A 22,873-nucleotide genomic window follows, 5' to 3' on the forward strand; every position below is an offset into this window, starting at 1 on the left:
AACCAGGTTTGTTATAAAAAGTTTTGTGACCTTTACCAGCAAACTTTGGAATCTCAGACTTCTCAATCTCAACCATTTTGAAAACTTTATCAACCTTTTCTGAAATCACATTCTGAATCGGGAATACAACATCTAAGAATAATTTGTCCGACCCAATCATGGTATAAACCAATCCTTTTGAATCATCATTCAAATTTTTCTCGGATTTTGTGTTTTTCAGATATCCATCATAAAGATTTCCTTCATCTTCATCCTGTGATTCAGACTTACCTTTTGTAGACTCATCTTTCAAAACGCTTTCAACAACCTTACTTACCACCTCTGAATCATTAACATCATCAGATTTGGAGTAAGTCACATCGATACTTTCAGGTAACTAGTCAACTATGTTCAAACCCTTTTCCACCTTTTCCTCATCATAAAAAGTATAATTATTTCTCAATGGTGGTGGTACCTGATAAAATTCTGAACCAATACCATTTTTGTTCTTGTCAGTATCTTTGTCATCTGGTGTGATGTTGAAAATGCGTTCGAGAATGTACGAAGAGTTATGATAACTTTGAAGTTTGGTTACAACCTTTTCTTTTTCAGCCAAGACTTGTTTAAGATTAGCAATTTCATCAACACTATTGTTCAATTCAAGTTGCTTTTCTTTAAACTTTCTCTCATACATTTCTTTAGTGACTAAAGTTTCAGATAATCTTTGATCAAAACTTTTGACTTGGCTCTTCAAAGTATCATAAGCTTCTTGTACTCTCTGACTCGACCATTTCAAAGAATCATACTGTTTTTGTAAATCTTGAAATTTAGATTCTTTTTCAACACAATCGACACATTTTGCTGTACACATTTGTCGATAAACCTCATTATCCTTTTCAAGACCTTGACATTTCTGTGTCAGTTTTTCAATTTTTAATTTCAAAATTTCTTCAGTTTCAATCATTTCTTTACATTTTGTTTTGAAAACATTTTCAAGTTTGTTTGCTTCAATTTCTTTTATTTTTATAATGTCATCTTTTTCAGTACAGGCTTTGCACATTTCTATGCAATTCCTGCACTTGTTTTCATTTTCATCAACAATTTCAGCATTCAACAAGTCAGATGATTCATTTATCTCAATCTTTTTCAGCACCAATTCTTCTGTCTCAGCTTTCTGATCTTCCTCTTTGTTCTCCTCTTTTCCTTCTTTCTGTTCTTCTTCAGCTTTCTGATCCTCTCTAGCAGCAAGCTTTGCGACAGTCTTCACTTCTTCAATCATCTTCTTCAATTTTTTTTCTTTTCTCTTCTTCATTTCTACCACCTTCGGTAGACTTGCTTCACAAACTTCTCTTATTTTGCTCTCCAAATCCGGCAGATATGTTTTATCAGATAACCTTCTTGGAAGCAAACTTGTTACAGCTTCGAAATCCATGTACAGCTTCGAAATCCACTGTGTCGAAATCCATGTACAGCTTCGAAATCCAATGTGTTGAAAGTAGCCTGTCTTGGAAGCAAACTTGTTACAGCTTCGAAATCCACTTTTGATGGGTCAACAACTGGATTACCCCGTGGATCCATGTAACATTCCAACTCATCATTCCATCTTTTTGCTCTTTGGGCTTCTTTGAATGGTTCGTTTAATTTTCTGATTTCCCATCTTGCATAATCTGCTTTCCACCATCTATCAGGATCAGCATCAGCTACAAATGCATATCCAACAGCATCTTCTTCAGGGCAAACTTGACTCCAATCGTAACCTTCATCATCATGAATAACTGCAAGAGCCCTTGATTTTTTTTCAGGCTGTTTCAACCTTGGAGGCTCAGACTTGTTCTGATGATAAATCGCTTTCTTGTAATAATCTTCTTTAAACGGGTTTTCAGAATCATCAGCATAATCATTTCTGCACTCGCGCTTAAAATGACCTTTCTGTTTACATTTGAAACATGTCACCTTTGATTTGTCAAAGCCTAACTTGGTAGAGGGTCCACCAATAGACTTTCTTCCGGTTATCTCCATGAAACGTTGTGCCCTCCTCACTGCACTGGCCATGCACCATCTTATGTCGATCAATTCCATCTCTTCAGGATCAATTTGATCGTAATCTTCTTTTGTCAAGTTGGTGTTGCCAATCTTCCCTGCAACGAGACTTTCATACGATTCAAGCACAGATGCCAACAAAACCATCTGTTGTTTAGCTGACTCTTCACTGAAATTCTGCCCATTCTTTAAATCAACTGCGATATTGCACTGAAATAAGTTCTTTGAAGCAGACTGGTTGGAAGTTGTTGAAGAAGATCCACTGTGAAAACCACTGTGAAGACTTTCATTGTTTACTGAGTTTGAACTTTCTGCAGAAAACGCTGTTCTTGGAGACCCAGCCTGTGGTACATTTCCTCGGTAGTAAAGCTCCACATTCTGTTGATGAGCTGGACTGTTGACTTTAGATCTCTTTATTTCCAACTCATGGCTTTCAAGTCTTTCGATCAACAAATCCATTGTTAACTCTTCAGGCTTGATTGTGTTTTTCAACATTAGAGCGAAGTATTGCCAATCTTGATCATTTGGCAATGAATCAAACAATTTATCCACCAGCTCCTCTTCATTATATGTGATTTTGTGTCTGGCCAGCTCCATTTTCAGATGCCCAAATCTTTCGATCATTTTACAAACAGATTCATTTTTCATGCAACTGAATAGATCAAACTCTTTACGCAACAATTTCTTTTTGTTTTTAACAATTTCATTACTTCCTACACATTTTCTCTCTAACGCTTCCCACAAACTCTTCGAAGTTTTCTCTTGTTCAAGTAACGAAATAATATCCTCTCTCACTGATTGTTTGATCAATGTAATCATTTTATATTCAGCCACAACATTTTTTATATCTATATCTGTGAAATCTTTTTCATTTATCAGCTCTCCTCCCTCTTTTACTGGTGCAGTATATCCATTTTTCAATTTTAACCAACTTTCAGGAGTGAAAGTGTAACACCCCCAAAATACCACCTGCGGAAGCCCCGCGAGGCGTGTTACACATCAGAGTCTGAGCCACCAATCACATTGAACCAAGAGTAAATACTTAAATAAAACATGTCATTAATAGCCAAGATTAAATGTCAAACACAATATCAGTTCACAAGAGTTATGTAGCGGAAGCATATGATAAGTCGTTCAGGAATTGTTCCAAAATAAACTTAAGACCAATGCATCAATTATAAATAATCCAGTAGCTCGATCCATGACCACTCCAGCACGCCCAGATAGCAAGTCCATGTTCCCAAAGTTAACGACCTACAAGCATGCAAACAAGTGTGTCAGACTACGCTGGTGAGTTCAAGGTTTTGTTAACGTGTTGAGTTACCAGATGTATGTTAATGTGATTCCATGTTGTGTTACAATGCTGCTCGTGTTAGATACCCTAGGGAGTGTGCCCACGTGTATCCGGGGAGTGGTTACCCCTTGTTTGTCTATGTTGCCATCGTTAGATACCCTAGGGAGTGTGCCCATATGTATCCGAGGAGTGTGCCTCTAACAACCATAGCCCTATCCAGATAATTAGTTCACGCCCGTCCTTACGGCCCGGTGTGAGGTTTCCCACCTAATAGCGCTATCAACTAATTACCCCCATTGCCCTCCAGGCATTAACCAAAACCGATTAAGTTGTTTACCCAATGTTTCCCGTCCAAATGTTTACTAGTTGTCCCAAACCACCGGGACGCATGCTTGAGAAAATGCAATGAACTCACCTGGGATTGCTCGGCAAGTTATACCAAAGTTACTTGAATTAAGAATGGTCAATCACGTCCTAACACGTTTATTATACAAGTCAGGTTCGGTTCACGTAAAGCACGTATGTTTTACACAGCTAACACGATTCAAGCACGTAGATCATGGCATACAACAATAAACAATCTAAGGGATCCAATAGCATACACGGCCCAACAACAATAAACAATTAACAATCTTGTGCGACCCAAACATCATGTGCGATCGGATTGACTTGTGCGATCCAGACATATTGTGCGATCCGGTTTGGGCTTGAAAGCCCAATCGGTTGATAAACAGTTCAGCTTGTGCGATATAACAGTAGGCCCGGTCCAATAGTGACCTTGTGCGACTGAGACCTATGTTGTGTACCATCGGACAGGCCCAACCCAATGACTGTCCGGCCCAATCAGTCACCTATGTGGCCTTGTGCGATCCAAGCAGACTTGTGCGATCTGCTTGGGTTGTACGATCGGATTACCCAGCCCAACTACACACCCGGCCCAAAAGTTGGTAACATAACACTTGTGCGACTCGCTAGTTCTTGTGCGATTAGGAAGCTTGTGCGAGTGGACATATTGTGCGACTACGGACCTCTTGTACGGCTAAGGGCCTTGTGCGATTTGTGTTCAATCATCCCAACAAACAAGCAATTCGGTTACAGCCAATTTATCAGTTTCCTTATCTAGTCTTATCAATTAACAACTTTCAAACATGTGATTAATCTAATATAGATCAAACAAGGGTTTTATCTCAACTTTTCTTATGAACCCTAAGCCGATTCATATGAACAATTATCACAACATATTCAAACAACTATTCTCGCATCTAGTTCATGTGAATCCTAGCCGAGACAAAACCAACAAGAACAATAATCATCATACCGAAACATATAACACATTGACTGATTTTTGCAAGCATCATTGATTACCATTTGGTTTATACAATCCGATTTCATAAATATGTAACCGATTTAACAAGCATGTTATCATTAACATCAACATCATCAATATATCATTCAAACAAGCACATAACATGAAATACTAACCGGCTAAGAGAAGGAATAAGGTTTGATCCGAACAATAAAGACCCGAGATGATGGGGAATTGCTTGGCTGCCTTCGGTTCGCGAAAGAGAGGGAGAGAGAGACGAGCTAGGGTTTTGTGCGTGTAGGATGTTTTGTAACAAATGAGGAGGTTGCCAAACTCTAGGTGCTAATCAATCAAGAAGGGTTGGGCCGAACCCACATTTGGGCCGCCCTATAGTCCGACTACAAGTAATGCGGCCCAAAGGCCTTATGCGTTCGAGTGATGGTTGTGCGATTCGGATTCGCATACACATTTATTCACATACACATTTACATATAGCAAGACATAACATTCATTTAATTAACATAGCTCACGCAAGCACATAACGTTACACAAAAGTAGGTTCGAATTACGAGTTGTCACAGTATCCCCAACTAAAAAGAAATTTCGTCCCGAAATTTGGTATGCACTCACTAACGTAAGTTATACTGTTCACTTGTTTTCCTGGGGTGTCACATCATCCCCCACTTGAATGGGAATTTCGTCCCGAAATTCACTAGTTGCCTCATCATTAAGTTTGCTAGGTTCTGCCTGCTCTGTGGGGAACAAATGTGGATACTTAAGTTTCATCTGGTCCTCGCGTTCCCACGTGAACTCTGGACCACGTCTTGAGTTCCAACGAACTCTCACAATCGGTATGCGGCTGTGCTTACGAACTTTAACTTCCCGATCCATAATTTCAAGTGGTTCTTCGACAAACTGCAATTTGTCGTCTATCTTCAGCTCTTGAAATGGTACTACTAGTGTTTCATCAACCAAACACTTCTTTAGCTGCGATACGTGAAATACATCATGGACATTACCCAACTCAGCAGGTAATTCCAACCTGTAGGCCACCTTTCCAATCCGTTCTAAAATTTTGAATGGTCCTACATAACGAGGGTTTAGTTTGCCGCGTTTCCCAAAACGCACCACGCCCTTCCAGGGTGAAACCTTTAACATAACGCGGTCATTGACTTCAAATTCCAGCGGTTTACTACGCTTGTCGGCGTAGCTTTTCTGACGATCGCGAGCTGCGGCCATACGGTTTCGGATCTGTACAATGCTTTCTGATGCCTCAAGAACAAACTCAGGGCCTGTGATCTGGCTATCACCCACCTCATGCCAACAGAGAGGTGAGCGACATTTCCGTCCGTACAGTGCTTCGAACGGAGCTGCCTTAATACTTGAATGGTAGCTGTTGTTGTAGGAGAATTCTATCAACGGTAGGTGCTTCTCCCATCCTTTTCCAAAGTCGAGTACGCATGCCCGAAGCATATCTTCGAGTGTTTGGATGGTGCGCTCGCTTTGACCATCCGTCTGTGGGTGATAAGCGGTACTCATGTCGAGTTGGGAACCAAACGATTTATGCATAGACTGCCATAACTCTGACGTGAAACGCGGATCACGGTCTGAAATGATAGAAGTTGGCACTCCATGCCTAGAAACCACTTCCTTAAGGTAGATTGCTGCCAATTGCGAAAACTTGTCTGTTTCCTTGATTGCTAAAAAGTGTGCTGACTTCGTGAGGCGATCAACAATCACCCAAATGGTATCGTTCCCCGCCTGAGTTCTAGGTAGTCCTGTCACGAAATCCATAGCGATCTGTTCCCACTTCCATGTGGGTATTTCTGGTTGCTGCAGTAGACCTGAGGGCTTTTGATGTTCTGCTTTGACTTTAGCACAAGTCAAACATTTGCTGACGTAGGTTGCTATATGAGCCTTCATGCTGGGCCACCAGTAGGTAGTTTTCAGGTCGTGGTACATCTTATCTGATCCAGGATGTACAGAGTAACGTGACTTATGTGCCTCATCCATTACAAGTTCTCGTAAGTCACCATAGAGTGGAACCCAGATGCGTCCGGTTACGTAGTAAGCACCGTCTCCCTTTTGTTCTAGTCGTTGTCTCGAGCCACGTAAAGCTTCAGCTCGAACATTTTCTGGTTTTAACGCTTCTAACTGAGCATCTCGTATCTGGGAAGGAAGGTTGGACTGAATCGTGAGTTGCAATGCTCGCACACGCCTAGGTGCATTATCCTTTCTGCTGAGGGCGTCAGCTACAACGTTTGCCTTGCCCGGATGATATTTGATGGCACATTCATAATCGTTCAATAACTCCACCCATCGTCGTTGTCGCATATTCAACTCTTTCTGGTCGAAGATGTGCTGGAGACTCCTATGGTCGGTGTAGATGGTGCATTTGGTACCGTACGGATAGTGCCTCCAAATCTTCAACGCAAATACCACCGCTCCTAACTCCAAGTCGTGCGTCGTGTAGTTCTTCTCGTGCACCTTCAGCTGACGAGAAGCATAAGCTATTACCTTCTCGCGTTGCATCAACACGCAACCGAGACCCTGAATTGACGCGTCACAATATACCACAAAATCTTCGGTGCCCTCTGGTAAAGACAAGATCGGTGCACTGCAAAGTTTCTGCTTTAGCAACTGGAAGGCCTCTTCCTGCTTCGTTCCCCAAGAGTACGTTGTGTTCTTCTGTGTCAGCGAGGTGAGAGGTTGCGCGATTTTCGAGAAGTCTTTAATAAACCTTCGATAGTACCCTGCGAGACCAAGAAATTGTCGCACCTCAGACGGAGTCTTTGGTGCCGCCCAATTCTTAACTGCATCCACCTTCGCAGGATCCACATGTATCCCTTTCTTGTTAACAACATGCCCAAGGAAGTGCACTTCTCGAATCCAAAAGTCGCACTTAGAAAACTTCGCATACAGTTGTTCCCTTCTCAAAAGTTCCAAGATGAGACGTAGGTGACGCTCGTGATCTTCCTTGTTCTTCGAGTAGACTAAGATGTCGTCAATAAACACTATAACAAACTCGTCGAGATATGGCTTGCATACGCGGTTCATAAGATCCATGAAAACCGCTGGTGCATTGGTCAATCCAAACGGCATGACCAAAAACTCATAGTGTCCGTAGCGTGTTCGAAAGGCTGTCTTGGGAACATCCTCTTCCCTAACCCTTACCTGGTGATAACCCGACCTTAAGTCGATCTTTGAATAGAAGCTTGACCCTTGCAACTGGTCGAAAAAGTCGTCGATGCGTAGTAACGGATAGCGGTTCTTAATGGTCACCTTGTTGAGTTCTCGATAGTCAATACACATACGGAATGACCCGTCTTTCTTCTTCACGAACAGAACTGGGGCTCCCCAAGGCGAAGAACTGGGTCGAATGAAACCCCTATCCAACAGCTCCTGTAATTGATTGGACAGTTCCTGTAACTCTCCAGGTGCTAAACGGTAAGGAGCTCGAGCAATTGGGGCCGCTCCCGGTGCAAGATCAATCTGAAATTCTACTTGACGGTGAGGAGGTAACCCTGGTAGCTCCTCTGGGAACACATCAGCGAATTCTCGCACCACTGGTAGATCCTCGATCTTACTCTCTTCAGACTGAGCGTTGGTAACTAACGCTAACAGTGCAGGATACCCCTTTTGTAGATACTGCTGTGCACGCATGGCCGTGATAATCCCAACCATCGTCCCACTACGATGCCCTTGAACCAGCAGTGGCTCTCCATCAGGGAGAGGAATACGCACAATCTTCTCCTTACATAGAATTTCTGCTTGGTGCTTGGACAACCAATCCATGCCTACCACTATGTCAAAACTACCGAGCGTAACGGGAAGGAGGTCAATGTCAAACACCTGACCCACGAGATCTAGTTTGCATCCAAAAAGGACATTTGAGGCTTCTATCGTCTTACCATCTGCTAGTTCTACTACTTGTTTAACCTCTAAGGGTGTTGGGGTTATCCCTAATTGTTGACTAAACTCTAGGGACACGTAACTCCAATCGGCACCCGAATCAAATAATACAGAAGCAATACGTTCATTAACAGGAAACGTACCAGTTACAACGTTGCCGTCATTCCTGGCATCCCCTGCTCCAAGCTGAAACACTCTGCCCCGAGCACCATTACCCCCGTTGTTGCCGTTGTTGTTGTTGTTTCCAGCATTGTTATTATTCGGGCGGTTGTTGTCGTTGGCGTTCTGGTTTAACTGAGGGCAATCCCGCTTAAAGTGGCCCTCATCACCACACTGATAGCACCCCTTCCTGAAACCCTGGTTCTGCTGGGGTGGTTGTCCCTGTTGTCTCTGATTCTGCTGGTTTTGTTGCTGCTGGTGTTTGGGCTGTGGAGCCCTACAATCCCTGGCCTCGTGGCCCGCCTTACCACACCTGTCACACTTCCGAGTACACGACCCGAAGTGATGATAGCCACACTTGTTACATCGTGGCTTCTTCCCTGCATACGAACCCTGGCTGTGGCCACTTCCTTGGCCTTGATTGACAGAAGACGACTGGCTGATGTTGCGGTTGCTGTTGTCTGGCCTTTTCTGAGTCTGGCCAGCACTGGAGGCCTTGTCATAATCACTCCACTTCCGCTTGTTATCATTATCGGACGCAGTGGCAGTGGGTGTAGCAGCTTTAGTGGCCGAAATACGCGGGGGTAACGAATCGCTTTCCACCTCTTGATCCACAATCTTGTGAGTCAGACGAACGATCTGTGTCAAATCATTGAGATGGGGTGCAGTGACCAAGCTCTTCACACGCGGAGGCAACCCTTTGATGAATAACTCAATCCTCCGGGACATAGGCCGGGACAAGTTTGGGCACATGTCGGCCAGTTCATACGATCGCTTCACATACGCTTCGACTTCAGATCCAACCATCTTCAAGTCGTAGTATTCGTTTTCCAGCTTCTGGACCTCGTCCCGAGGACAGTACTCTTCCCTGATCAGTTCTTTAAAGTCTTCCCAAGTTGTGGCATTCGCGGCCTCAATGCCCAACAACTGCACTTGGGCGTTCCACCATGTTAGGGCACCATCAGCCAAGGTACCCGCAGCATATTTCACCCTGTCCCCAGCGGGACAGTTACAGATAGCAAACACGGACTCTGCTTTCTCGAACCATCTCAGAAGTCCCACAGCCCCTTCAGTCCCGGTGAAGGTCTGTGGCTTGCAGTCCATAAACATTTTGAACGTACACGCAGGCTGGTTAGGTTGAGGTTGCGCTTGTTGACCTAAATAACGGGAGGAAACACATTATAGGAATGAAAAGACGTGTACGTGGTATAAGAGTAGAGAGTACTTGGTACATTCCGTACCAGCTTGATAGGCTGCTAGAGCCTCAGCCACGCGGGTATTGATTAGGTCATTCAACTCAGCCTGAGTCATGTTGATGTTGCCACGTCCGTGTCCTCGTCCACTCATGTTTCTATAGTTGGGAATAAACCGATTTAGAAATCGAAACGAGACAGGAGTCAAGTATCATACTGATATTCACGTACTACTAAGTTCACACATAGTAAGGCAGAACCCTTCTCACGCTCGATAAGCCTCACTGGGACTTGCATGCACCCCGCGTTATTATTAAGTGTGCACCCATAATAATAAGGCAATTTGCATGCTTATCTCAGTGCCTCTTAACTTACGCTCGAAGTTTCCCCCGTTCAAACAACACAATAGATGATATCACAGTCCTATGGTTTACATGAGTCGAAGAGTAGTGTCACACTATCAAGTCACTATGGTGTTAAACGTTTCAGTTCATATACGTTGTGGGTGTGTGACTGCTAAGCAAGTACTGTATAAAGTGAGAGAGAAACGAACCTTGCAATCTGGTGCTGAGTGTCATGATCGATTTTCGAAGTTGTTCGGTTATAGTCTGGTTTTACAAAACGTTTTAAAACCTAGTTCACTATAACCAGTGGCTCTGATACCAAACTGTAAAACCCCCAAAATACCACCTGCGGAAGCCCCGCGAGGCGTGTTACACATCAGAGTCTGAGCCACCAATCACATTGAACCAAGAGTAAATACTTAAATAAAACATGTCATTAATAGCCAAGATTAAATGTCAAACACAATATCAGTTCACAAGAGTTATGTAGCGGAAGCATATAATAAGTCGTTCAGGAATTGTTCCAAAATAAACTTAAGACCAATGCATCAATTATAAATAATCCAGTAGCTCGATCCATGACCACTCCAGCACGCCCAGATAGCAAGTCCATGTTCCCAAAGTTAACGACCTACAAGCATGCAAACAAGTGTGTCAGACTACGCTGGTGAGTTCAAGGTTTTGTTAACGTGTTGAGTTACCAGATGTATGTTAATGTGATTCCATGTTGCGTTACAATGCTGCTCGTGTTAGATACCCTAGGGAGTGTGCCCATGTGTATCCGGGGAGTGGTTACCCCTTGTTTGTCTATGTTGCCATCGTTAGATACCCTAGGGAGTGTGCCCATATGTATCCGAGGAGTGTGCCTCTAACAACCATAGCCCTATCCAGATAATTAGTTCACGCCCGTCCTTACGGCCCGGTGTGAGGTTTCCCACCTAATAGCGCTATCAACTAATTACCCTCATTGCCCTCCAGGCATTAACCAAAACCGATTAAGTTGTTTACCCAATGTTTCCCGTCCAAATGTTTACTAGTTGTCCCAAACCACCGGGACGCATGCTTGAGAAAATGCAATGAACTCACCTGGGATTGCTCGGCAAGTTATACCAAAGTTACTTGAATTAAGAATGGTCAATCACGTCCTAACACGTTTATTATACAAGTCAGGTTCGGTTCACGTAAAGCACGTATGTTTTACACAGCTAACACGTTTCAAGCACGTAGATCATGGCATACAACAATAAACAATCTAAGGGATCCAATAGCATACACGGCCCAACAACAATAAACAATTAACAATCTTGTGCGACCCAAACATCATGTGCGATCGGATTGACTTGTGCGATCCAGACAGATTGTGCGATCCGGTTTGGGCTTGAAAGCCCAATCGGTTGATAAACAGTTCAGCTTGTGCGATATAACAGTAGGCCCGGTCCAATAGTGACCTTGTGCGACTGAGACCTATGTTGTGTACCATCGGACAGGCCCAACCCAATGACTGTCCGGCCCAATCAGTCACCTATGTGGCCTTGTGCGATCCAAGCAGACTTGTGCGATCTGCTTGGGTTGTACGATCGGATTACCCAGCCCAACTACACACCCGGCCCAAAAGTTGGTAACATAACACTTGTGCGACTCGCTAGTTCTTGTGCGATTAGGAAGCTTGTGCGAGTGGACATATTGTGCGACTACGGACCTCTTGTACGGCTAAGGGCCTTGTGCGATTTGTGTTCAATCATCCCAACAAACAAGCAATTCGGTTACAGCCAATTTATCAGTTTCCTTATCTAGTCTTATCAATTAACAACTTTCAAACATGTGATTAATCTAATATAGATCAAACAAGGGTTTTATCTCAACTTTTCTTATGAACCCTAAGCCGATTCATATGAACAATTATCACAACATATTCAAACAACTATTCTCGCATCTAGTTCATGTGAATCCTAGCCGAGACAAAACCAACAAGAACAATAATCATCATACCGAAACATATAACACATTGACTGATTTTTGCAAGCATCATTGATTACCATTTGGTTTATACAATCCGATTTCATAAATATGTAACCGATTTAACAAGCATGTTATCATTAACATCAACATCATCAATATATCATTCAAACAAGCACATAACATGAAATACTAACCGGCTAAGAGAAGGAATAAGGTTTGATCCGAACAATAAAGACCCGAGATGATGGGGAATTGCTTGGCTGCCTTCGGTTCGCGAAAGAGAGGGAGAGAGAGACGAGCTAGGGTTTTGTGCGTGTAGGATGTTTTGTAACAAATGAGGAGGTTGCCAAACTCTAGGTGCTAACTAATCAAGAAGGGTTGGGCCGAACCCACATTTGGGCCGCCCTATAGTCCGAATACAAGTAATGCGGCTCAAAGGCCTTATGCGTTCGAGTGATGGTTGTGCGATTCGGATTCGCATACACATTTATTCACATACACATTTACATATAGCAAAACATAACATTCATTTAATTAACATAGCTCACGCAAGCACATAACGTTACACAAAAGTAGGTTCGAATTACGAGTTGTCACAGAAAGCTTTAACCCAACCCTCAAATCGGTTTTTCCACCAGTTATAATCTTCAACTTTCATTAACTTCGGTGGTTTCTGTTGACTTCCATACATGTTCTCAAACTTCAAATTCTCCGAAATCTCTCTTGAATATTCTCTCATCTCAGATCTTCTATCTGTCGATTCTGAAGTGAACGCGTTGTAGAATGTGTTGTAGAACTCTTCACCATTGCTTGACATCTTCAATTACTTGAGAACAAACAAGCAAACTCAATCAATTTAAACAATATCAAATATTCTGAAACAAACCGACACTCGATTCTCGTGAAATGATCTTGACACAAAAAAGATTTACTTTCGAGCGAAATCAAGAAATAACACTTTGAGCGAAATCATGTGAATAATAATTCGAGCGAAATCAGGCTTAGTCTTTTCGAGCGAAATTAGACTATAAAGCTTTTGAGTGAAATCAGTTTGGAGTTTGGAGCGAAATAACACTATTTGCTATTAGAAGCAAAATCAGAACAATACTTGGAGCGGAATCATCTGTCTGCTAATCTTTGGAGCGAAATCAGCAAAATCCTTTGGAGCGAAATTAAGATCTCGAGCGAAATTAGAAGACACTTTCGAGCGAAACCCCAAAGTTCATTCGAGCAAAATTAGATCCGAGGTCAATTTTGGTCATTTTTAGGCCGAATTTTGTCCTGTAACTTTCAAGGCTTTGTTAATATCCACTTATACACATTCTGTGAAAAATTTAGCCGATTTTAACCGTGAAAACTTGTTCAGTTTGAAAAGGAAGGTGTAGAAGACAGAAAACGGATCCAATTGAGCTAAACTCTTCCTCCTGTGCTCTGATACCACTTGTAGGATCGTTGTTGAACCCGAATGAGTCAATCAGAAGAGTCTTTTATCCGAATCAAAGGCGGAATCAATGAAACAGATGCTCAAACTAATTATAATGCCTCTTGTATTGATTTAACACTAATTACAACCTGAGAACAATTTGGCAGCACTTCGTTACACAATCCTGATTCCGTGCCAAATGAACAAATAAGTATACTATTTATAGTGTGCATGATTTCGCTCCTAATGCACCAAACACCTTTCGGGGGAAATCATAAGTCATCTGATTTCACTCCAAATGGTCTTGAACCATTATGAGCGAAATCACTCACTAAATCACTATTTCCTGTTTCTCGAACCTCGTGCACTGATTATCCTATTCTATCCTATTACATGATACAAGATGAAGTCAATACACGTGATGCACTAACACTCTCTCTCCCAGATATGCACCATCTCAGCTCTCTCTCTCTCTCTCTCTCTCTCTCTCATATCTCTAAACCTAAGTCTTGACATCCATAAACCACCATCAATCTCCTCTATAATCACCGCAACATCGTCAACAACCACCATCATCACCCCCGTCAGTCACACCCACCACCATCATCGTCAACAACCACAACCGTCACTGTACCCATTAAATGCCAACACCATCGCCACTCGAAAACCCTAAACCTACCACCACCGATCTGAAAGAAAGGTAGAGACAGATGGTGCATATCTGAGATGGTGGTAGGGGTTGTTTGTTTGTTGGATTTTGCAGCGGTGGTAGTTAATCGCCATCGCTGCTACTTCTGTTCCGATGAGCCACTGCAGTTCCGACGAGAGTTGTTCCGATCTGAATTTGTTCCGGCACAAACTTCTGTTCTGAAACATAAATTTGAAACCCTATTTCTCTACAACTGTCAACCCAATTCATCTTCTTCATCTTCTCCCCTGTAACCGGATAAGCCAAACCTTAATCCCTAATTCATCTTCTTCACTCTTCTTCATCGATGCAATCTGCAGCAACAAATCAAAAAAAAAAACTTCTTCGTCTTCTGAATTCACAACAGAAAAATGATTCTTTTACACAACAATATCTAGTTGACCTTATCTCAGATCTGAAACATAAATTGTATGTGCTCAGAGTGTGTGTTCAACAAGTCAATCGTTATTTTCAGATTTGATACAACAAATCATATGATTTGTTTTCAGATCTGCAATGTGCTCATCAACATCTTCATATCAAGATATGTTATTTTTATCTTTTTTTTTTCAACTTCAGAACTAATGTTACATATAGAATAATGAGATTTGATTAACTTTCAGTTGTAAATCAGTCCTGAGTTTGATTGAAATAGTGAAGAAGAGAAAAGAAATTGAAGAACTAGAGAGAGAAGAGAGAGAGAAAGGGGGTGTTTAGAGAGAGAGAGGAAGTGCACAGATTTAGGTGTGTTTGGGATTTTATATATGTTATAATAACATTAAAATGACCAAAATGCCCCTGAACAAAAAGACAAAACAATCAGCTTTCAACACTCAAAATAGGGGTTTTTGGATTTTGGACTAAAATGACAATGAAAGTGAAACCACAGGGACCTAGATTTAAAAAAATTGAGATTTGGACTAAAATGGCAAAAATGATCAAACCACAGGGACCAAAATGGCAGTTTACTCTTTGTACAATAACCTTACTTGTGATCTTGAAAATTTTTAATATATAAGCCAAAAAAAAAAAAAAAAAAAACTTAATAAAAATAGATTAAAGAAGGTGTTACCACATTATATATTATATATATGAATACAAACTCACCATGAACAGTAATTTAATATTTTTGTTTAATATTGTTTTTTTATTTTTTATTATTTTATTGTTATATTACTTTAATTGATTTTAATCATATTTATTATGATATTGCTTTTAAGATATGGTCAAAGTATGTGTTATTAAACAAAATACTATAAAAATGAAGGCATATCGGTACCTATTTTTTTCGGTTCAGTTTGGTACGACAGCGATACAATAGGGTGTCAGTTTGTGGAAAGTATTAACAATAAAATTAAATATTGGTACGGATTGATACATATGTTGTTTAATCGGTTTCAATTCGGTTTGGTACGACAGGGATACAACGTCCGTTTTCAAAAAAAAAGGTTATTGCAATGTTGAAATATAATAAATAAAGAATGCAAATGAACATAACCAATATCCAGTGAACAAGATCATTACTGGTATTGATACTCGTTTTTATTGTTTTCGACTGATTTTATGTTTACTTTTGGAATGATACTGGCGGTACCGTAACGAACCGAACTAATACTGACTGATTCCCGCTGCAAAGCACGGGGGAATCTCACTAGTTATATTAATTAGAATCCTTTATTAGAAGTTAGATTTAGTTGGTATTTTAACTTTATGTAATAACTATAGTTTATTAGTTTAATTTTTTGTTTTTAACGGCCAACAAATTTAATCCCGAGCACTCTCGGAGCACCCACTGGACAAACATAGTACTAAGATGGATAAAGATCGTTAGTATAACAACAAACTTTTTTAGTACTAAACGGAGTACGAATAGGATAGTTCAAAAAGGAAAAGAGAAAATCAAACCGGATGCGTTGTTAGTTAATTTCGCAAACAACAAACTTTTTTAGTTTATTAGTGTCGATCCGAGCCCAGGTAAGAAGTCCTATAACGATGACTTTTGTAAAAAAATGCCTTAATTTTTCACTTCACCTTAAGCCTTCAAAATAGTTGAGCCGTCCTTAAATGTCAACAAAAGTGTGTCTTTTTTTAAAGTAGTTCCCTGCACCAGTTGATTTCAGGTAAACACTTCAAGGAAATGGATCTTTTAGCACCTCTAACTAATCTACTAATAACCATAAAACAAACCGTAAATAACCTTAACATAGAAAGGTCCATCCATATCATATCATATCATTTCAAACCACCACTACTTCAAACCCTCCACTTCTTCCTTCAACAATAACCCACTCCAAGTCTTCACATTCACACCTCACTTTTTACACTAAAAAATAAAAAAATAAAAAAATAATAAGTTTGTGAGTAGGTGGTTCCCACCATTTCAGACCAAACTCATCCGCTCAAGCAAACCAGACCACATCGGTAAAACTCCTCCAACAAGGGAAGTGCGGTTTGGGGTGGTTCGCTCTGCCAAACCAATGCAACGGACTCATTGTTGTTGCTGCTCTTAGTTCACATGCATCCCTGCCAATTTGTCATGTAGGCAAATATCGTGGGTATACCTGACACTACCCTGCTATCATATCTTCGAGTTTTAAAACAAGTAGAAGTTAAAACTTTTTGATGGAGTTGGAGATAAGCAATTTGAATTGTTTTATAAATAAACTAGGTTATCACCCGGGTGCTACCCGGGTTAGAGAAAACTATTAAGAAAAATATCAAGTGTAAATAAAATAAAAAACAAAGTCTGATGTTGCATAAATTAGTGATAGAGGGGATATACAATTTAAAGATAGTCGAGTCCCTTTGAAGATTCATATCCTTCGAGTTACCAAAATCTTTCTCTTAGTAAATTAAGTTCCCTCTAAAAAAAAACAACCAAATTATAAGTGTTATATACGTTTGTGTTTTTTTAGTAAGACTTTAACTTTCATATGTTATTTTACAAAAAAAAAAAAAACAAAAAACAAAAAAAACCGGGTTGACCGGCCCGGGTTCACCTAGGTTATCACCCGGGAACTTCCCGGGTAGGAAAAATTAATTTATATTAATCGAATTATGTCATGAAATAAAATAAAAACACATGTTTTCAAAACCAACCGGAAAAAAAGGGGTAGATGCACGGTACCCTTAACCGCGGAAGTGATCCCACTTCCCAAGCTAGCGACGATCTTTAATGTGATAGTATTGTTTTTGTAACCATCTAATCATAATTTACTCATCTATCGGTTCATTAAATATAACTAAAAAAATTGATAAACAAAATGTTAGTAGGTCAACCCAGTCCATCTTCCCACCTGTATTTTTTAACGACCAACAAAAAATCGTATATATTATTACCAAATTATACCAACAACAAACTAAAAATGTTTGATATTACAATACAATCACTAAAAAAACTACAACCATCAAAAAAACTACAATTTCATACACGATAGATCACATTTATACCAAAGTTACCATGTTCATTCTAGAACTTTTGTCTGGTTCATAAGCCACAAGAAACCAAAGCCTTTAATCTCCTCCGTTAAGCTTACAAAGTGCGGTTTTTTTTTGTTGAATAGTATGTTATGTCGACACTTCCAAATCGCCATTTGCATGATCGTATACACCAATTTTTTCCTGGCTAAAGAAAGTTATTTATATTAATTATCCATCTTCAAACTCCAATCCACCATCCAACCCGAACCCAAAACCCAAATTATGCATTTACCATCAAATTCCACCAGCAAAAAGCATTTAAAAAACCCAATATTGTACCTTTAAAAGTTTGCCCTTCGTATATGACAATAACATAAATGAGATGCAATTGAGTCTTGTCTTTTGAGTTTTCTAGTATAATCTATACCATAAGCTCACTTGGCCAAGTTGATATCTAAAACGCCCCTTGAATTATACAAGTTTCTTAAAGAAGTTTAATTTTGACAGCATTAGTGTGCTCGTATTAATCAAGTGGAGATAACAAAGAAATAATTATTTAAAATTCAGTTAGCAACCTAGACGTGCTTAAGCCATGTACCCGAACACGAACCACATAATTCGTTTATCTAAAAGGGTTGTAAACATGTTGGTGTCTTGAAGATATCAGTTGTATATATCTTTTTATTTAAATTTAAATAGGTTGTTGTGCCAACCCGTTTACCTAAAACCCAAACCAAAGTTGAAGTGTTGGCAATAGAAAAAATACAAACCCTTGACCAGCAAGGTGTTAGTAATTAGTGTCCTCCCCAAACTAAGGCAGCAACCTATGGCATGATGAGAGATTGAGGCAACACATACCTTTTGTCTTCGATGGCTTACCATTTCCCTTCAACCGAGTCATTTGGTGGTGAGGTATTAAGAAGGCTGGTACTGAAGAGTCAAGACGATCACTTGCTTAGCCATGCTGGTAAATGATGTAGCTTTAAACAAAGATAGATAAACAACAAAAAAATGTAAAAAAAAAAAAACAGCAAGAAGTTGCCAAACAGCAGCAAAAACAACATCGAAAAGAGATAAAAACCGAAAGAAAGGGTCTTTTATAACAAATAGTATATCCAGTACGATAGCACGTCAAACTGGTTGGGTAGGGATGAGCTCGGTAACGTACCGGTACCGAAAGTACGATTCTGAAAATCAATAAAAATTAGCCATCTGTACCGAAATTGTTTGGTATGGTACTCGAAGGTAAATCAACCCAAATTACCGGTACAGATCCGTACTTAACCGAACCGAAAGTACCGTTCCAAAAAACATAATAAATGGGTACCGAAAATGACCCGGTACAGTACCGGTTCGGTTTTAGTACCATTTGCTCATCCCTAAGGTTGGCTCAAAATGAGTAATTTAAGTACGTGCAGGAACATTTTTTGTCCAAAGATTTTAATCTTTGTTCATAACACAAGCAAATGAAAAAAAAAGCAACGGATCGCATTTGTGACGTTACATTAGAAAAAACTTAAAATTTGCATAGGGATAAAGCATCAACTACATCATACCTTAAAAATAGTCTTTTTTTAAATAAAGCCTCTTTCATAGGCTTAGAAAACCAAACCAATAATAGTATAATACCTACATGAAATGTCGCCAACGGCACAACCTTAAAACCCACCAGAAGAAGACGGTACAAAATTCACTGAAAGTTGCTGGCTCTTCAACATCTTCGTCTCATGTATTCGTTGTTTTGGCTGGAAAATATAACAACCGGGGCATATCAGTTTATGGGCTTCAAAATGTAATCACTGTATGATGAATTGAAACATGCAGGTTATAGTTTTTTTTTAAGATTGCAAAAGGGGCGAACTTACTTTAAAAACTTTTCCATGTTTCATTTTTCCAAGGAATGATTTGCTTTGTAACATGACTAATGTGTATACAGGTTTCATATTACTAAATTAGCAAACAAAACAAACTATGCTTATAATTATCATTCTTTCGTGTTGATGATCACAAAATAGTAAAGGCCATAACAAATTGGAAATAGGAATGAAAACCTTAGGCAAAAAAAAAAAAAAAAGATTTGACCTGAAGCTTGTTTCCTTTCACATGACCAAAAGTGAGTTTATAGCACTAAAACAACAATTAAATGTGAAGAGTGCAACATAATTAGTAAAATGGAACCAAAACTGGAATGAAGAAAACGTCAAATTTGCTATTATATGTTTAAAGTATAATAAATTTATGCGTGTCCACTTTAAGATCAGCTTCACCGGGCCAGAAGAATACCTGCTAGCCGAAGAGTCCTGAGTTACTAAAGAATCTAAAAAAGCTTTCATCTCCTTCCTTTCTAGTTGTTCCCCAAAACTAAAAGTATTTCATCATTATCTTCCTCAAACTCCCAATCAACTTATTTTATATCTATCAAACCACTCTTTGATTTTCATGAGCCTCCTGTAATCTTTTCGAAAAATCAAACACAAATTATCATCAAACTAAATCCAAACACCCTTCTAACAGCAATCAAGATTCTACATTTCTATGTCATATGCAGTCAATGAAGAACCTAATTCTCATTTCAAACAAAACCCCACAAATCTTGAACTCAAAATTAAACCACTTTCACAACAAAAAAAATCAAAACTCTCTTATCCCAAATCATACATGACAGTAATTTAAAGCTCATAAAGCAAAAAAAGGAAGCATATATTAAGGTTATAAAACTGCAAGAAGAAAGCCAATAAAAGAATAGTAATTCGAGGGGTATAATATCCATGAAGGAATGAAGGAGCTCAATCCATCCATATCCAGTTGAAAAAAAACTCCAAAAATGCGATCCCACTATAATTACCTTAATAGCTGCAAAACTCAAGTAAGCCTTGGCCCTTATCAGCTGATCTTTCATCTCTTTAACCTTCGTATCCATTAGTACCCTCTGTGCTTGTAGTTGTACATCCTGATCATGCCCTAGTGTTGCACGACTAACTTCTCCCTGCCACGTCATCAAAACAAATAAAAATCATAAATTATTCACACTTTACATAGGCAAAAATATAAATAATTAACACATTTATAACTAACTATTGTTAGACAATAGATACCCTTGTATTCTTGCACAAAAAAAGCATAAATCAAACATTAGAAGTTACCAATCTTTTCTCTTCATGGCTCTGTCCATTAATTCCTTTTGCATCAAGATCTCCTAAATTCATTCAACAAATAATCATCAAAAATCAAGAAATGTACACTAATCATCCAATCGATCAATCAAGTTACATTCAATGACACTCAAGAGACCAACCATTTCCTTTCATCAAATCACTATTTCCACGGCTTCCAACATCGTCAGACTTAATACCCGAATCCGCGACTCTGGAACCGACAGTAACATCAACCTTTATATCTTTGTAAACCTTCAAAACATGTTATTGTTGGTACTGTTATTAGTATTAACAATTTATGGTGAAAAAGAAACGCATATTCACAATTAGAACCAAAACTCTGATTAATAATTGTAGCCGGAACGTACCTATGATTAATAATGATGGTTCGGTGGTCTGAAATACATTTGTTAACATGAAATGGTTTAACATAAAAATATAAAGAACATTAATAGGAGGAAAAACTTATTATGTAACCACGTAAAAACGTACCTATCCCCGGAGACGATATCCGGGGACAAAAACCCAGGACCACCTACTGCAGGACTTCCTCTAGCAAAAAAAAAAAAAAAAAAGCAAATCAACGATAAGTTTAACTAACATCAGTATAAATAACCTTAAAATGCATTGTAATATTTATATTACCTTGGTTCTCCAGGCCTGGGACGCTTAGGGTCAGCAAATTGAACGATCAATGGCTGTTCACAACCCTATAAAATAGGTTGATTAATATCGAAAATGGTAGCAGTAGAATACGTGAAGACAATATGGACATATGGACAATGTGTTTGCTTACTCTCATTGTGTATATTCCATTAAGAGCGTTTATAGCTGCCATAATCCTAAAGTTCTCTGCAACAGGCCTAACTGGCATGCTTTAGACTCATAGAAACCCCAGCTATCTAACCAAATACTTATTGTATCACTCAACATGTCAACAACAATTGCTTTTAGCAGTCCAAGACAACAACTTCACGAGTTCTAAAATAAAAGACAGGAGTCCAGATTCTCAGTATTATAGATAAATATAGATGAAAACTCCATATAAAAAAAATTTCATCTCATTACTACTTACAAATTAAAAAACTCCATATAAAAAAAAATCTCATCTCATTACGACTTACAAATTAATGATGTACACATTTAAACAAATATACTATCATTTCAGTATCAGACCTAATCCAAACTTTTTTTGTTCAAAGAAACCCTAACTATGTAATCGTATTTGAACGTAGATTCGTTTCGCTCACGGCTCAACATACTAACACCAATAGATTCAAACCTAAATATCAATTCAGTACGAAACCTTATCCGAATGTTATGGACTTATGGATTCACAAAAACCCTAACTATCTAATCAATCGTAAATACGCTTCGCTCAAAGCATTAACATCAACAGATTCAAACGTGACCCCATGGAACCCACCTCCAGTGACATACACATTAAAAGATGATACCACCAATAAAAAGGAAAAAAACGCAGACCTGTTAACAGTACTGGCTCATCAGATCTAGGGTTTTAGAAAAGAAAGAATCGCTGCTGCAGAGATTGATCGGATCACACAAACAATCAGAATCAATATTACATTGAAAGCTTTGAAAATGAAATCAACACAAACCTTAATAGATCTTGAATGAAACGAATGAAGGATTCACGATGCTCAGATGGAATTTATTAGGAAAGACATGTGAGGAGATGATCATTGGAATGGAGATGGAGAATGGAGATGGAGATGGAGGCTCTCTAGGGTTTTGGAAAAGAAACGCACATACAAATAAAGTCGGGTCATAACAATAGGAAACGGATCCCGCCTCAACCCGTATACAAAAATCTTTCACCCGACTTTTTGGAGCCAAAACCAATTTGTATAATGCATAAGGTTATGCCACATCATTTTCCAAGCCCTCATAATATGACACATAAGCCCTTATTTATCATGTTTATATATATATATATATATATATATATAGATTAGTGTCATATACGATTATCATATATGA

At 39.3% G+C, this 22,873-nt stretch overlaps 1 protein-coding gene across 23 annotated transcripts; it reads right to left on the reverse strand.

Moving 5' to 3' along the window:
• Positions 1-17,643: 17,643 nt before the first annotated feature.
• On the reverse strand, positions 17,644-22,658 carry LOC110883875 (flowering time control protein FCA). 23 transcript variants are annotated; one of them, XR_002560783.2, is made up of 13 exons: positions 22,492-22,653; positions 22,358-22,412; positions 21,669-21,853; positions 21,518-21,582; positions 21,365-21,424; positions 21,241-21,268; positions 21,013-21,124; positions 20,861-20,913; positions 20,563-20,703; positions 20,001-20,172; positions 19,351-19,462; positions 18,576-18,647; positions 17,644-17,918 (listed from the first exon to the last, which is right to left on the reverse strand). XR_002560783.2 is itself a non-coding variant. In XM_022131533.2 (10 exons), the coding sequence occupies exons 6-10, from the start codon at positions 21,023-21,025 to the stop codon at positions 18,633-18,635; spliced, it is 348 nt and encodes a 115-aa protein (XP_021987225.1). In that variant the 5' UTR covers positions 21,026-21,124; positions 21,241-21,268; positions 21,365-21,424; positions 21,518-21,582; positions 22,358-22,409; positions 22,492-22,651; the 3' UTR covers positions 17,644-18,632. The 23 variants fall into 23 exon arrangements, 4 of the variants coding, with proteins under 4 accessions (XP_021987225.1, XP_021987223.1, XP_021987222.1 ...); XR_004870501.1 differs by having other exon boundaries at positions 17,644-17,922; XR_002560777.2 differs by having other exon boundaries at positions 18,576-19,462; positions 22,492-22,654.
• Between the last annotated feature and the right edge of the window lie 215 nt (positions 22,659-22,873).

This window comes from Helianthus annuus, chromosome 10, assembly GCF_002127325.2.
Source record: "Helianthus annuus cultivar XRQ/B chromosome 10, HanXRQr2.0-SUNRISE, whole genome shotgun sequence".
Classification (NCBI taxonomy): Eukaryota; Viridiplantae; Streptophyta; class Magnoliopsida; order Asterales; family Asteraceae; genus Helianthus; species Helianthus annuus.

Coding starts and splice junctions, on each gene's coding strand:
- LOC110883875 (XM_022131533.2), bottom strand. Junction 20,704..20,860: donor GCCATGAAGAGAAAAGATTG/GTAACTTCTAAT, acceptor ATGACGTGGCAG/GGAGAAGTTAGTCGTGCAAC. Junction 18,698..19,386: donor TTTTGTACCGTCTTCTTCTG/GTGGGTTTTAAG, acceptor CTTTGTTTAAAG/CTACATCATTTACCAGCATG.